Source organism: Entelurus aequoreus, linkage group LG18, assembly GCF_033978785.1.
Source record: "Entelurus aequoreus isolate RoL-2023_Sb linkage group LG18, RoL_Eaeq_v1.1, whole genome shotgun sequence".
NCBI lineage: Eukaryota > Metazoa > Chordata > Actinopteri > Syngnathiformes > Syngnathidae > Entelurus > Entelurus aequoreus.
This window is the reverse complement of record NC_084748.1, coordinates 11,447,460-11,465,226: the sequence shown is the minus strand read 5'-3', so window position 1 is coordinate 11,465,226 and position 17,767 is coordinate 11,447,460. Positions and strand designations below refer to the sequence as shown.

The 17,767-nt window shown below is 39.5% G+C and overlaps 1 protein-coding gene across 1 annotated transcript in view; it reads right to left on the bottom strand.

Annotated features, from left to right (window-relative positions):
* The window catches only part of LOC133633792 (voltage-dependent calcium channel gamma-2 subunit-like), a 92,191-nt gene that overhangs the window by 13,706 nt on the left and 60,718 nt on the right, over window positions 1-17,767 (bottom strand). Inside the window, exon 3 of the mRNA XM_062026493.1 lies at window positions 12,486-12,626. Coding sequence (XP_061882477.1) covers window positions 12,486-12,626 — 141 coding nt within the window. The remainder of the gene's footprint in view (window positions 1-12,485; window positions 12,627-17,767) is intronic.

Genomic DNA, 17,767 nt, shown 5'->3' with positions numbered 1-17,767 from the left:
GGAGAGGTCGTAAAATAGTTCAAAAAGACGTCCGTAAACCAGTTCAAAAAGGAGGTTCAAAAAGACGTTGTCTGGAAATTGGGCAGATCCTGTCTTCTCTCTGCTTTGAAGTCCTTGGGTTAGAACAATATCTTTCTGTTGATTACCATACATCAAAGAACACAGAAAAGCCTTCATGTGGCTTTCCCCCTTACACAGTGGAGTTTTAAGAGCCTTCTTCTTGGTAGGTTTCAAAGGTTTAGGTAGGTAGGTTTTTTGTCTTCTCACCGGGCACTCAAATGTAACACAAAGTTTTTGTGATAATTTAGAAACAATTATTCTAACACAAGCTGTGGTGAAAATTGTCCTCTGCATTTGACCCATCACCCTTGATCACCCCCTGGGAGGTGAGGGGAGCAGTGGGCAGCAGCGGTGGCCGTGCCCGGGAATCATTTTTGGTGATTTAACCCCCAATTCCAACCCTTGATGCTGAGTGAGGTAATGGGACCCATTTTTATAGTCTTTCGTATGACTCGGCCGGGGTTTGAACTCACAACCTACCGATCTCAGTGCGGACACTCTAACCACTAGGCCACTGAGTAGGTCTTTGTGGTCATTGGATCAGGACCTCTCCACCATAGAGCAGAATATTACAGACAATCCTCGAACGCAACATTTGAACCTCTCCACCATAGAGCAGAATATTACAGACTATCCTCGAAAGCAACATTTGAACCTCTGCACCTTAGAGCAGAATATTTCAGACTATCCTCGAACGCAACATTTGAACCTCTGCACCATAGAGCAGAATATTACAGACTATCCTCGAATGCAACATCTGAACCTCTGCACCATAGAGCAGAATATTACAGACTATCCTCGAAAGCAACATTTGAACCTCTGCACCATAGAGCAGAATATTACAGACAATCCTCGAACGCAGCATTTGAACCTCTCCACCATAGAGCAGAATATTACAGACTATCCTCGAAAGCAACATTTGAAACTGCACCATAGAGCAGAATATTACAGACTATCCTCGAATGCAACATTTGAACCTCTGCACCATAGAGCAGAATATTACAGACTATCCTCGAATGCAGCATTTGAACCTCTCCACTATAGAGCAGAATATTACAGACTATCCTCGAACGCAACATTTGAACCTCTGCACCTTAGAGCAGAATATTACAGACTATCCTCGAACGCAACATTTGAACCTCTGCACCATAGAGCAGAACATTAAAGACTATCCTGGAACGCAGCATTTGAAACCTCTCCACCATAGAGCAGAATATTACCAACTATCCTTGAACGCAGCATTTGAACCTCTCCACCATAGAGTAGAATATTTTAGACTATCCTCGAACGCAGCATTTGAACCTCTCCACCATAAAGCAGAATATTACAGACAATCCTCGAACGCAACATTTGAACCTCTGCACCATAGAGCAGAATATTACAGACTATCCTCGAATGCAGCATTTGAACCTCTCCACCATAGAGCAGAATATTACCGACTATCCTCGAATGCAGCATTTGAACCTCTCCACTATAGAGCAGAATATTACGGAATATCCTGGAACGCAGCATTTGAACCTCTCCACCAAAAAGCAGAATATTACAGACTATCCTCGAATGCAGCATTTGAACCTCTCCACTATAGAGCAGAATATTACGGAATATCCTGGAACGCAGCATTTGAACCTCTCCACCAAAAAGCAGAATATTACAGACTATCCTCGAAAGCAACATTTGAAACTCTGCACCATAGAGCAGAATATTACAGACTATCCTCGAATGCAACATTTGAACCTCAGCACCATAGAGCAGAATATTTTAGACTATCCTCGAACGCAGCATTTGAACCTCTCCACCATAAAGCAGAATATTACAGACAATCCTCGAACGCAACATTTGAACCTCTGCACCATAGAGCAGAATATTACAGACTATCCTCGAATGCAGCATTTGAACCTCTCCACCATAGAGCAGAATATTACCGACTATCCTCGAATGCAGCATTTGAACCTCTCCACTATAGAGCAGAATATTACGGAATATCCTGGAACGCAGCATTTGAACCTCTCCACCAAAAAGCAGAATATTACAGACTATCCTCGAATGCAGCATTTGAACCTCTCCACTATAGAGCAGAATATTACGGAATATCCTGGAACGCAGCATTTGAACCTCTCCACCAAAAAGCAGAATATTACAGACTATCCTCGAAAGCAACATTTGAAACTCTGCACCATAGAGCAGAATATTACAGACTATCCTCGAATGCAACATTTGAACCTCTGCACCATAGAGCAGAATATTACAGACTATCCTCGAATGCAGCATTTGAACCTCTCCACTATAGAGCAGAATATTACAGACTATCCTGGAACGCAACATTTGAACCTCTGCACCTTAGAGCAGAATATTACAGACTATCCTCGAACGCAACATTTGAACCTCTGCACCATAGAGCAGAACATTAAAGACTATCCTGGAACGCAGCATTTGAAACCTCTCCACCATAGAGCAGAATATTACCAACTATCCTTGAACGCAGCATTTGAACCTCTCCACCATAGAGTATAATATTTTAGACTATCCTCGAACGCAGCATTTGAACCTCTCCACCATAGAGCAGAATATTACAGACTATCCTCGAATGCAGCATTTGAACCTCTCCACCATAGAGCAGAATATTACAGACTATCCTCGAATGCAGCATTTGAACCTCTCCACTATAGAGCAGAATATTACAGACTATCCTCGAACGCAACATTTGAACCTCTGCACCTTAGAGCAGAACATTACAGACTATCCTCGAACGCAACATTTGAACCTCTGCACCATAGAGCAGAACATTAAAGACTATCCTGGAACGCAGCATTTGAAACCTCTCCACCATAGAGCAGAATATTACCAACTATCCTTGAACGCAGCATTTGAACCTCTCCACCATAGAGTAGAATATTTTAGACTATCCTCGAACGCAGCATTTGAACCTCTCCACCATAAAGCAGAATATTACAGACAATCCTCGAACGCAACATTTGAACCTCTGCACCATAGAGCAGAATATTACAGACTATCCTCGAATGCAGCATTTGAACCTCTCCACCATAGAGCAGAATATTACCGACTATCCTCGAATGCAGCATTTGAACCTCTCCACTATAGAGCAGAATATTACGGAATATCCTGGAACGCAGCATTTGAACCTCTCCACCAAAAAGCAGAATATTACAGACTATCCTCGAATGCAGCATTTGAACCTCTCCACTATAGAGCAGAATATTACGGAATATCCTGGAACGCAGCATTTGAACCTCTCCACCAAAAAGCAGAATATTACAGACTATCCTCGAAAGCAACATTTGAAACTCTGCACCATAGAGCAGAATATTACAGACTATCCTCGAATGCAACATTTGAACCTCAGCACCATAGAGCAGAATATTTTAGACTATCCTCGAACGCAGCATTTGAACCTCTCCACCATAAAGCAGAATATTACAGACAATCCTCGAACGCAACATTTGAACCTCTGCACCATAGAGCAGAATATTACAGACTATCCTCGAATGCAGCATTTGAACCTCTCCACCATAGAGCAGAATATTACCGACTATCCTCGAATGCAGCATTTGAACCTCTCCACTATAGAGCAGAATATTACGGAATATCCTGGAACGCAGCATTTGAACCTCTCCACCAAAAAGCAGAATATTACAGACTATCCTCGAATGCAGCATTTGAACCTCTCCACTATAGAGCAGAATATTACGGAATATCCTGGAACGCAGCATTTGAACCTCTCCACCAAAAAGCAGAATATTACAGACTATCCTCGAAAGCAACATTTGAAACTCTGCACCATAGAGCAGAATATTACAGACTATCCTCGAATGCAACATTTGAACCTCTGCACCATAGAGCAGAATATTACAGACTATCCTCGAATGCAGCATTTGAACCTCTCCACTATAGAGCAGAATATTACAGACTATCCTGGAACGCAACATTTGAACCTCTGCACCTTAGAGCAGAATATTACAGACTATCCTCGAACGCAACATTTGAACCTCTGCACCATAGAGCAGAACATTAAAGACTATCCTGGAACGCAGCATTTGAAACCTCTCCACCATAGAGCAGAATATTACCAACTATCCTTGAACGCAGCATTTGAACCTCTCCACCATAGAGTATAATATTTTAGACTATCCTCGAACGCAGCATTTGAACCTCTCCACCATAGAGCAGAATATTACAGACTATCCTCGAATGCAGCATTTGAACCTCTCCACCATAGAGCAGAATATTACAGACTATCCTCGAATGCAGCATTTGAACCTCTCCACTATAGAGCAGAATATTACAGACTATCCTCGAACGCAACATTTGAACCTCTGCACCATAGAGCAGAATATTACAGACTATCCTCGAATGCAGCATTTGAACCTCTCCACTATAGAGCAGAATATTACAGACTATCCTCGAACGCAACATTTGCACCTCTGCACCTTAGAGCAGAATATTACCGACTATCCTCGAACGCAACATTTGAACCTCTGCACCATAGAGCAGAACATTAAAGACTATCCTGGAACGCAGCATTTGAAACTTCTCCACCATAGAGCAGAATATTACCAACTATCCTTGAACGCAGCATTTGAACCTTCCACCATAGAGTAGTATATTTTAGACTATCCTCGAACGCAGCATTTGAACCTCTCCACCATAAAGCAGAATATTACAGACAATCCTCGAACGCAACTTTTGAACCTCTGCACCATAGAGCAGAATATTACAGACTATCCTCGAATGCAGCATTTGAACCTCTCCACCATAGAGCAGAATATTACCGACTATCCTCGAATGCAGCATTTGAACCTCTCCACTATAGAGCAGAATATTACGGAATATCCTGGAACGCAGCATTTGAACCTCTGCACCATAGAGCAGAATATTACAGACTATCCTCGAAAGCAGCATTTGAACCTCTCCACTATGGAGCAGAATATTACGGAATATCCTGGAACGCAGCATTTGAACCTCTCCACCATAGAGCAGAATATTACCGACTATCCTCGAATGCAGCATTTGAACCTCTCCACTATAGAGCAGAATATTACGGAATATCCTGGAACGCAGCATTTGAACCTCTGCACCATAGAGCAGAATATTACAGACTATCCTCGAAAGCAACATTTGAACCTCTGCACCATAGAGCAGAATATTACAGACAATCCTCGAACGCAGCATTTGAACCTCTCCACCATAGAGCAGAATATTACAGACTATCCTCGAAAGCAACATTTGAAACTCTGCACCATAGAGCAGAATATTACAGACTATCCTCGAATGCAACATTTGAACCTCTGCACCATAGAGCAGAATATTACAGACTATCCTCGAATGCAGCATTTGAACCTCTCCACTATTGAGCAGAATATTACAGACTATCCTCGAACGCAACATTTGAACCTCTGCACCATAGAGCAGAATATTACAGGCAATCCTCGAACGCAGCATTTGAACCTCACCACCATAGAGCAGAATATTACCGACTATCCTGGAACGCAGCATTTGAAACCTCTCCACCATAGAGCAGAATATTACCAACTATCCTTGAACGCAGCATTTGAACCTCTCCACCATAGAGTAGAATATTTTAGACTATCCTCGAACGCAGCATTTGAACCTCTCCACCATAAAGCAGAATATTACAGACAATCCTCGAATGCAACATTTGAACCTCTGCACCATAGAGCAGAATATTACAGACTATCCTCGAATGCAGCATTTGAACCTCTCCACCATAGAGCAGAATATTACCGACTATCCTCGAATGCAGCATTTGAACCTCTCCACTATAGAGCAGAATATTACGGAATATCCTGGAACGCAGCATTTGAACCTCTCCACCAAAAAGCAGAATATTACAGACTATCCTCGAACGCAGCATTTGAACCTCTCCACCATAGAGCAGAATATTACAGACTATCCTCGAAAGCAACATTTGAAACTCTGCACCATAGAGCAGAATATTACAGACTATCCTCGAATGCAACATTTGAACCTCTGCACCATAGAGCAGAATATTACAGACTATCCTCGAATGCAGCATTTGAACCTCTCCACTATAGAGCAGAATATTACAGACTATCCTCGAACGCAACATTTGAACCTCTGCACCTTAGAGCAGAATATTACAGACTATCCTCGAACGCAACATTTGAACCTCTGCACCATAGAGTAGAATATTACAGACTATCCTCGAACGCAACATTTGAACCTCTGCACCATAGAGTAGAATATTACAGACTATCCTCGAATGCAGCATTTGAACCTCTCCACTATAGAGCAGAATATTACAGACTATCCTCGAACGCAACATTTGAACCTCTGCACCATAGAGCAGAATATTACAGACTATCCTCGAATGCAGCATTTGAACCTCTCCACTATAGAGCAGAATATTACAGACTATCCTCGAACGCAACATTTGAACCTCTGCACCTTAGAGCAGAATATTACAGACTATCCTCGAATGCAACATTTGAACCTCTGCACCATAGAGCAGAACATTAAAGACTATCCTGGAACGCAGCATTTGAAACTTCTCCACCATAGAGCAGAATATTACCAACTATCCTTGAACGCAGCATTTGAACCTCTCCACCATAGAGTAGAATATTTTAGACTATCCTCGAACGCAGCATTTGAACCTCTCCACCATAGAGCAGAATATTACAGACTATCCTCGAACGCAACATTTGAACCTCTGCACCATAGAGCAGAACATTAAAGACTATCCTGGAACGCAGCATTTGAAACCTCTCCACCATAGAGCAGAATATTACCAACTATCCTTGAACGCAGCATTTGAACCTCTCCACCATAGAGTATAATATTTTAGACTATCCTCGAACGCAGCATTTGAACCTCTCCACCATAGAGCAGAATATTACAGACTATCCTCGAATGCAGCATTTGAACCTCTCCACCATAGAGCAGAATATTACAGACTATCCTCGAATGCAGCATTTGAACCTCTCCACTATAGAGCAGAATATTACAGACTATCCTCGAACGCAACATTTGAACCTCTGCACTTTAGAGCAGAATATTACAGACTATCCTCGAATGCAACATTTGAACCTCTGCACCATAGAGCAGAATATTACAGACTATCCTCGAATGCAGCATTTGAACCTCTCCACTATAGAGCAGAATATTACAGACTATCCTCGAACGCAACATTTGAACCTCTGCACCTTAGAGCAGAATATTACAGACTATCCTCGAAAGCAACATTTGAAACTCTGCACCATAGAGCAGAATATTACAGACTATCCTCGAATGCAACATTTGAACCTCTGCACCATAGAGCAGAATATTACAGACTATCCTCGAATGCAGCATTTGAACCTCTCCACTATAGAGCAGAATATTACAGACTATCCTCGAACGCAACATTTGCACCTCTGCACCTTAGAGCAGAATATTACCGACTATCCTCGAACGCAACATTTGAACCTCTGCACCATAGAGCAGAACATTAAAGACTATCCTGGAACGCAGCATTTGAAACTTCTCCACCATAGAGCAGAATATTACCAACTATCCTTGAACGCAGCATTTGAACCTTCCACCATAGAGTAGTATATTTTAGACTATCCTCGAACGCAGCATTTGAACCTCTCCACCATAAAGCAGAATATTACAGACAATCCTCGAACGCAACATTTGAACCTCTGCACCATAGAGCAGAATATTACAGACTATCCTCGAATGCAGCATTTGAACCTCTCCACCATAGAGCAGAATATTACCGACTATCCTCGAATGCAGCATTTGAACCTCTCCACTATAGAGCAGAATATTACGGAATATCCTGGAACGCAGCATTTGAACCTCTGCACCATAGAGCAGAATATTACAGACTATCCTCGAAAGCAACATTTGAACCTCTGCACCATAGAGCAGAATATTACAGACAATCCTCGAACGCAGCATTTGAACCTCTCCACCATAGAGCAGAATATTACAGACTATCCTCGAAAGCAACATTTGAAACTCTGCACCATAGAGCACAATATTACAGACTATCCTCGAATGCAACATTTGAACCTCTGCACCATAGAGCAGAATATTACAGACTATCCTCGAATGCAGCATTTGAACCTCTCCACTATTGAGCAGAATATTACAGACTATCCTCGAACGCAACATTTGAACCTCTGCACCATAGAGCAGAATATTACAGACAATCCTCGAACGCAGCATTTGAACCTCACCACCATAGAGCAGAATATTACCGACTATCCTGGAACGCAGCATTTGAAACCTCTCCACCATAGAGCAGAATATTACCAACTATCCTTGAACGCAGCATTTGAACCTCTCCACCATAGAGTAGAATATTTTAGACTATCCTCGAACGCAGCATTTGAACCTCTCCACCATAAAGCAGAATATTACAGACAATCCTCGAATGCAACATTTGAACCTCTGCACCATAGAGCAGAATATTACAGACTATCCTCGAATGCAGCATTTGAACCTCTCCACCATAGAGCAGAATATTACCGACTATCCTCGAATGCAGCATTTGAACCTCTCCACTATAGAGCAGAATATTACGGAATATCCTGGAACGCAGCATTTGAACCTCTCCACCAAAAAGCAGAATATTACAGACTATCCTCGAACGCAGCATTTGAACCTCTCCACCATAGAGCAGAATATTACAGACTATCCTCGAAAGCAACATTTGAAACTCTGCACCATAGAGCAGAATATTACAGACTATCCTCGAATGCAACATTTGAACCTCTGCACCATAGAGCAGAATATTACAGACTATCCTCGAATGCAGCATTTGAACCTCTCCACTATAGAGCAGAATATTACAGACTATCCTCGAACGCAACATTTGAACCTCTGCACCTTAGAGCAGAATATTACAGACTATCCTCGAACGCAACATTTGAACCTCTGCACCATAGAGTAGAATATTACAGACTATCCTCGAACGCAACATTTGAACCTCTGCACCATAGAGTAGAATATTACAGACTATCCTCGAATGCAGCATTTGAACCTCTCCACTATAGAGCAGAATATTACAGACTATCCTCGAACGCAACATTTGAACCTCTGCACCATAGAGCAGAATATTACAGACTATCCTCGAATGCAGCATTTGAACCTCTCCACTATAGAGCAGAATATTACAGACTATCCTCGAACGCAACATTTGAACCTCTGCACCTTAGAGCAGAATATTACAGACTATCCTCGAATGCAACATTTGAACCTCTGCACCATAGAGCAGAACATTAAAGACTATCCTGGAACGCAGCATTTGAAACTTCTCCACCATAGAGCAGAATATTACCAACTATCCTTGAACGCAGCATTTGAACCTCTCCACCATAGAGTAGAATATTTTAGACTATCCTCGAACGCAGCATTTGAACCTCTCCACCATAGAGCAGAATATTACAGACTATCCTCGAAAGCAACATTTGAACCTCTGCACCATAGAGCAGAATATTACAGACTATCCTCGAATGCAGCATTTGAACCTCTCCACTATAGAGCAGAATATTACGGAGTATCCTGGAACGCAGCATTTGAACCTCTCCACCATAGAGCAGAATATTACCGACTATCCTCGAATGCAGCATTTGAACCTCTCCACTATAGAGCAGAATATTACCGGCTACCCTCGAATGCGACATTTGAACGGTTCAACCCTGGCGAGGCGTTATTCCGAGGCTCGGTCGTGTCCGGTGTTTTCCTTTTTCTTTTGTTTCTTTCCGCCACTACCTCCTCCTCCTCCTCCTCCTCCTCCTCCTCCTCCTCGCTCAATGTTTGAGCTGTATCTAAACAGGGACGAGCAGCACAGCCTGTTCTCACAGGAAGTGACCACGAAGCTCACTACGCCCACAATGAGAGTCGGGAGGATTGTTCGCACAAATCCTCTGATTCACAAACACCGGTGTGAAGGACGAGGTTGATTTCTGTCGAAGACATCAACGAGCTTCCTCATAATTCCATATCTGATCGGTGCCTTATTGATCTGAAAGGACGCCTAGTTCAGCTACTAACCCTCGGCGATTCCCTGAAGTTTTTGAACGTTAAAGGTCTTTCTCAGGACCCAAAAGGGGCTCAGTCTTAAAAGTAAGTCCTATATTATTTATTTTTACTTTCAATGCTTAAATCCCAAGATCATTCATTACCATGAATTGATTTACGTGGACCCCGACTTAAACAAGTAGAAAAACGTATTCGGGTGTTACCATTTAGTGGTCAATTGTACGGAATATGTACTGTACTGTGCAATCTACTAATAAAAGTTTCAATCAATCAATCAATCAACTTTAGATCTTTCTGTTGATATAAAGTCAAAACATTTTTTTTATGTTTTATGCCAGACCTGGGCAATTATTTTTGCCTCGGTGGGCCAAATTTAGAGAACAAAATGTGTCTGGGGGCCGGTATTGTCAGAATAATTGTATCTAAGTTATCACAAAACTTTCTGTTACATTGAGTTCCCGGCGAGAGGACAAAAAGCTGTCTTTGATCCTACCAAGAAGAAGGCTTGTAAAACTCCACCGTGTAGGATGGGAAGCAACATGAAGGTGTTCTGTTTCTTTGATGTATTTATTGATTGATTGACTGAGACTTTTATTAGTAGATTGCACAGTACAGTACATATTCCGTACAATTGACCACTAAATGGTAACACCCGAATACGTTTTTCAACTTGTTTAAGTCGGGGTCCACGTTAATCAATTCATTGTATTGTAATCAACAGAAAGATGTAGTTTTGACCCGAGAACTACAAAGTGGAGAGAAAGCAGGATCTGCCCAAGTTACAGGCACATCTTTTTTTAAACTCTTTTACGACCTTTTCTTTGAACTGTTTTACGACCTTTTCTTTGAACTGTTCTGTAACCAAAGGCGATGGCTGTTTACGACCCCCCTCCCTTAGAAACAGCTGTTACCATGTAGTCAGGGAAAGTCCAAATAATCTTTCGTCAGAGCGAGTTGGAACACCGTACAAGGGTATCGGTGTACGCGCTCTCCTCAATTGAGACAAATTCTGTCTCTCTTTAATTCCTTGCTTCTTGTCTTGTTTAATAGATGTCATCAGTGTTTGAACCTGACAGGTATATTTCATTTTCATCAACACTAACACAAAACCTCACAATAATGTCTGATTGAATGCTAAAAACGTTATGACGGACCGCCTTAAAAAACGGAATGGAATTGACTTTTTTTTTTTTTTTTACTGAAGGAGACACCCAGAATGTACATGAAAATAAAGAAAGTGGGATTTACAATATTAACTCTGAACGATAAAACACTGGATATTGACAACATATGAACGCCACACCTCTCCATCGACATATTTTACAAGCAAGCGAAACGCGACAAAAAATGCAACAAACACGGCGAAATATGAGCACAAAGGGTAAAAAAAAAAAAAAACCCCACCTACAATCTGATATATCTGATACATCACTAAGCTGTAGAACAGGGGTGTCAAACGTACGGCCCGGGGGCCGGATCAGGCTCCCGAACAGGTTTTATCCGGCCCGCGGGATAAGTTTGCTAAATATAAAAATGAGCCGAAATTTTGGAATGAAAGAAACCGCCGTTCTAAATGTGTCCACTAGATGTCGCAATAGCAATTCTTTGTATCATTGGGGATGATGCTACATATGTAAAAAAAAAAAGAAGTAACCACATGATGTGAGTGCACCAGTCCAGGAAAATGATCAAAATACATGAATAACATGATTTTGATATTATTTTTTTTATCTTGATAGATTGAAAATCAACACCAATGATTTGACTGACGAATATTATCACATAATTTATTCAGAAAGTATAAATAATGACAAATAAAGATAGAATACTGTTAACCACAACATGTAAGTGTAAAAAAAAAACCCAACAACATTATGATTTGTACATTTTCAGAATGTGCTTGTTCTATTTAAAAAAAAAAAGAAAACAATCTGAAGTTGTCTTTATTTTTAAGTTATCGTGCCGTGATTTTACCAGTCCGGCCCACTTGGGAGTAGATTTTCCTCCATGTGGCCCCCGATCTAAAATGAGTTTGACACCCCTGCTGTAGAACTTCCTGTTTAGAACTTCCTGTCCCTGACACCTGTATTTCAGGCTGGAAACGCTCCCCACCCACACCGCTTGGTGCCTCGTCTGAGATTACCATAGTAACTATCAATCATCAATCAATCAATGTTTACTTATATACTTATATATTTACTTATATATTGGGGGCGGTATGGCGTAGATTGCTAAAAGGAGAACGGGTGCGAGGAGCCAGTGCTCAAAGGGCAGGCGTAAAGTTACTGCATAACACACCAAAACGGAAGTAGAACTACAAAATAAGAGCGCTCGACGGGGACCGAACACAAGACTAGACTATGCAAGACTGAAGAAAGGGTTAGGGACGGTACCTGCGGAGACGAAGAGGATGCCGGCGCTGAGGATGATGTTGTGGCGTGACTTGTAGAACTCGCTGGCCGCGATGCAGAGCCCCGCCATGAAGAGCAGGATCACACTGAGAATAGGGAAGATACTGGAGGCCCGCACCGCACCTGCACACACAAACTACACTTGTTAGCTCCGCCAGTTGCACCCATGATGTCATCAATGACCACACTTGTACCCTGGGTTTTAGATAGATAAGATAGGTCTTTATTGTCATTGCACAAATACAACAAAATTATGTTTTCAGCACAAACCCGTTCAGGATTAGACAAACAAACAGTGTACGGGGTTACAGAACAGGAACGCTGACGGGTCGCCATAAGGCGCCCCGTAAAAGATGGGAAAAAAGTCAAACCCTGGGGAAAAAGATGAGTAAAAAAATACAATCTAGACCGGGAGTTCGGGGATCGAGAAGCGAGAAGACACACCTTTTAAGAGGACTAGGTGTTGGTTCATACCATGAAGTTCGGTCTAAACCAGGGGTCGGCAACCCAAAATGTTGAAAGAGCCATATTGGAGCAAAAATACAAAAAACTAATCTGTCTGGAGCCGCAAAAAATTAAAAGCCATATTACATACAGATAGTGTGTCATGAGATATGAATTGAATTAAGAGGACTTAAAGGAAACTAAATGACCTCAAATATACGTACAAATGAGGCATAATGATGCAATATGTACATATAGCTAGCCTAAATAGCATGTTAGCATCGATTAGCTTGTAGTCATGCAGTGACCAAATATGCCTGACTAGCACTCCACACAAGTCAATAACATCAACAAAACTCACCTTTGTGCATTCACGCACAACATTAAAAGTTTGGTGGACAATATGAGACAGAAAAAGAAGTGGCATAAAACACGTCCTAGGAAGTCGGAGAAAGTTATATATGTAAACAAAATACGGTGAGTTCAAGGACCGCCAAAATTAGTAGGACAAAACGGCGCTCGCCAAATACAAAGCATGTTTAATATAAACAGTGTGCTTTATAACAATTAGGGAGGTTTGTGTCATGTTTGTCCTCCTACAGAAACCATATTAAAACCCAAAATATTTTTTTTCCCGTCATCTTTTTCCATTTTTCACACATTTTTGAAAAAGCTCCAGAGAGCCACTAGGGCGGCGCTATGCGGCTCTAGAGCCGCGGGTTGCCAACCCCCGGTCTAAACCCATGAAAATGTCCAACAAAACCAGTAAAGCAGTCGTCCACACCTTTGCCAAAATTAACACATTGATATACAAACCCCGTTTCCATATGAGTTGGGAAATTGTGTTAGATGTAAATATAAACGGAATACAATGATTTGCAAGTCCTTTTCAACCCATATTCAATTGAATGCACTACAAAGACAAGATATTTCATGTTTAAACTCATAAACTTAATTTTTTTTTTTGTAAATAATAATTAACTTAGAATTTCATGGCTGCAACACGTGCCAAAGTAGTTGGGAAAGGGCATGTTCACCACTGTGTTACATGGCCTTTCCTTTTAACAACACTCAGTAAAGGTTTGGGAACTGAGGAGACACATTTTTGAAGCTTCTCAGGTGGAATTCTTTCCCATTCTTGCTTGATGTACAGCTTAAGTTGTTCAACAGTCCGGGGGTCTCCGTTGTGCTATTTTAGGCTTCATAATGCACCACAAATTTTCAATGGGAGACAGGTCTGGACTACAGGCAGGCCAGTCTAGTACCCGCACTCTTTTACTATGAAGCCACATTGATTTAACACGTGGCTTGGCATTGTCTTGCTGAAATAAGCAGGGGCGTCCATGGTAACGTTGCTTGGATGGCAACATATGTTGCTCCAAAACCTGTATGTACCTTCCAGCATTAATGGCGCCTTCACAGATGTGTAAGTTACCCATGTCTTGGGCACTAATACACCCCCATACCATCACACGTGCTGGCTTTTCAACTTTGCGCCTAGAACAATCCGGATGGTTCTTTTCCTCTTTGGACATCCACCGTTTCCAAAAACAATTTGAAATGTGGACTCGTCAGACCACAGAAAAACTTTTCCACTTTGCATCAGTCCATCTTAGATAAGCTCGGGCCCAACGTTTCTGGGTGTTGTTGATAAATGGCTTTCGCTTTGCATAGTAGAGTTTCAACTTGCACTTACAGATGTAGCGACCGACTGTAGTTACTGGCAGTGGTATTCTGAAGTGTTCCTGAGCCCATGTGGTGATATCCTTTACACACTGATGTCTCTTTTTGACGCAGTACCGCCTGAGGGATCGAAGGTCACAGGCATTCAATGTTGGTTTTCGGCCTTGCCGCTTACATGCAGTGATTTCTCCAGATTCTCTGAACCCTTTGATGATATTACCGACCGTATATGTTGAAATCAAATATATATATATATATATATACATATATATATATATATATATATATATATATATATATATATATATATATATATATATATATATATATATATATATGTATATATATATATATATATATATATGTATATATATATATATATATATATATGTATATATATATATATATATATATGTATATATATATATATATATATATATATATATATATATATACATATATGTATATATATATATATATATATATATATATGTATATATATATATATATATATATATATATGTATATATATATATATGTATATATATATATATATATATATATGTATATATATATATATATATATATATATATATATATATATATATATATGTATATATATATATATATATATATATATACGTTTGATCAGTGTTTGATGCCCGTATGGCGGCGAGCTCCGTAGAGACCGTCCTGTTTGACGGCTGCCTGATCATCTAAAGGTGACCTCAGAGTTGGCAGCGTACCAAGCATCACCCGCCACACCCCCACTACCCCTTCATCCTATTTGTTTTAACCCCATCTCCTCCTCCTTATTGACGTGCTGTCGCCGCAAATTGTCTTCAAGGTGGAAGGCTCGTCATAGCACACCAAAACACACATACACACACATTCTTGTATTTCTTACCTTCTTGAGACCTCCGAAAAATGCCTACCTCTTTAGTTAGGACCACCCTTTCTAGATATATAAAAATTTGTATTTACAACATGAATAATATATGCATACTATGCAAATATAAAAAAAGCTTGTTGTGAAGAATGAGTTGGAATTTCACAAGAAAAAGGTAAAATTTTGGCAGTTTTATAATAAAAGTCGTAATTTTACAAGAAAGCGCAAGTCAAAATTTTACAAGAAAAACTGAAAATTTGCGCAATATTATGGTGAAATTTGGAATTTTACTTAACAACAGTCGCAATTTTACAAGAAAAGCTTAAAAGTTTTGGCAATTTTTGGAAAAGAGTCGTCATTTTACTCGACAAAAGTCACAATTTTATAAGAAAACTTTAAAATGTTGGCAACATATTAATAATAATATGAATTTTACTCGGCAAAATTATGACAAAAGTCATAATTTTACTCCAAAAAATGTCACTGTTTTACGAGAACAACCAAAAAAAATTGGCGATATTGTGATAAAAGTCTGAATTTTATATGACAAATGTCGCCATTTTGCGTTAAAAAGTAATAATTTAACATAAAAAGGTAATAATGTTACGAGAAAACTTTGCATTATTACAGAAGCGGAAAGAATATGAGAAATTGTTCCCGATTTTATAAGAAAAAAGTCGGCACATTGTGAGAAAAAGACTGCTTTTAGTAAAAGATTGTTGTTTTTTGTTTGTAATTGTTTTTTAATCTTCATTATTTACTGCAAGTTATTACAGTATGTCTCTATATACATATTTATTTAATTTTGTTGATTAATTTTGGCCAAAGGGGGCTCATTTCAATTTCTTATACAAACTTGTTATTTCATATGTTGACCAGAGGGGGAGCACTTATAAAACCGACACACAGTCAATTTGAAAAATCCCTCCTTTTTGGGACCACCCTCATTTTGATAGATTTCACCACCAGGGGTGCAAAGGAGACATTTTCTATTAGATCCAATGGTTTTCCGTATTGGAAACTTCACACCTCCTCACACACACACACACACACACACACACACACACACACACACACACACACACACACACACACACACACACACACACACACACACACACACACACACACACACACACACACACACACACACACACACACATTCTTGTATTTCTTACCTTCTTGAGACCTCCAAAAAATGCCTACCTATTTAGGAACACCCTTTCTAGATATATAAATATTTGTATTTACAACATTAATAATATACACATACTATACAAATATAAAAAAGTTAACATTTTGGCAGTATTATAATAAAAGTCGTCATTTTACAAGAAAACGCAAGTCAAAATTTTACAAGAAAAACTGAACATTTGCGCAATATTATGATAAAAGTTGGAATTTTACTCAATAACAGTCGCAATTGTACAAGAAAAGCTTAAAGTTTTGGCAATTTTATGAAAAGAGTCAGAATTTTACTCGACAAAAGTCACAATTTTATAGGAAAACTTTAAAATTTTGGCAATATATTAATAATAATCGGAATTTTACTTGGCAAAATTATGACAAAAGTCATAATTTTACTCAAAAAATGTCACTATTTTACAAGAACAACAATAAAATTGGCAATATTGTGATACGAGTTTGAATTTTGTTTGACAAATGTCACCATTTTGCATTAAAAAGTAATAATTTTACTTAAAGTAATAATTTTACGAGAAATATATTGCAATATCACAGAAACAGAAAGAATATGAGAAATGGTTCCCAATTTCATAAGAAAAAAGTCCACACGTGAGAAAAAGACTGCTTTTAGTAAAAAATAGTTGGTTTTTTTTGTTTGTAATTGTTTTTTAATCTTCATTATTTACTGCAAGTTATTACAGTACGTCTCTAGCTGCATATTTATTTAATTTTTTAAATTAATTTTGGCCAAAGGGGGCTCATTTAAATTTCTTACACAAACTTATTATTTCATATGTTGACCAGAGGGGGAGCACTTTTAAAACCGACACACAGTCAATTTGAAAAATCCCTCCTTTTTGGGACCACCCTCATTTTGATAGATTTCACCACCAGGGGTTGCAAAGAGACATAATCGGCATTTTACTCTGCAAAATGATGACAAAAGTCATAATTTTACTCCAAAAATGTCACAATTTTACAAGAACAGCAAAAAAAATGGTCAATATTGTGATAAAAGTCAGAATTTTATATCACAAATGTCGCCATTTTGCGTTAAAAAGTA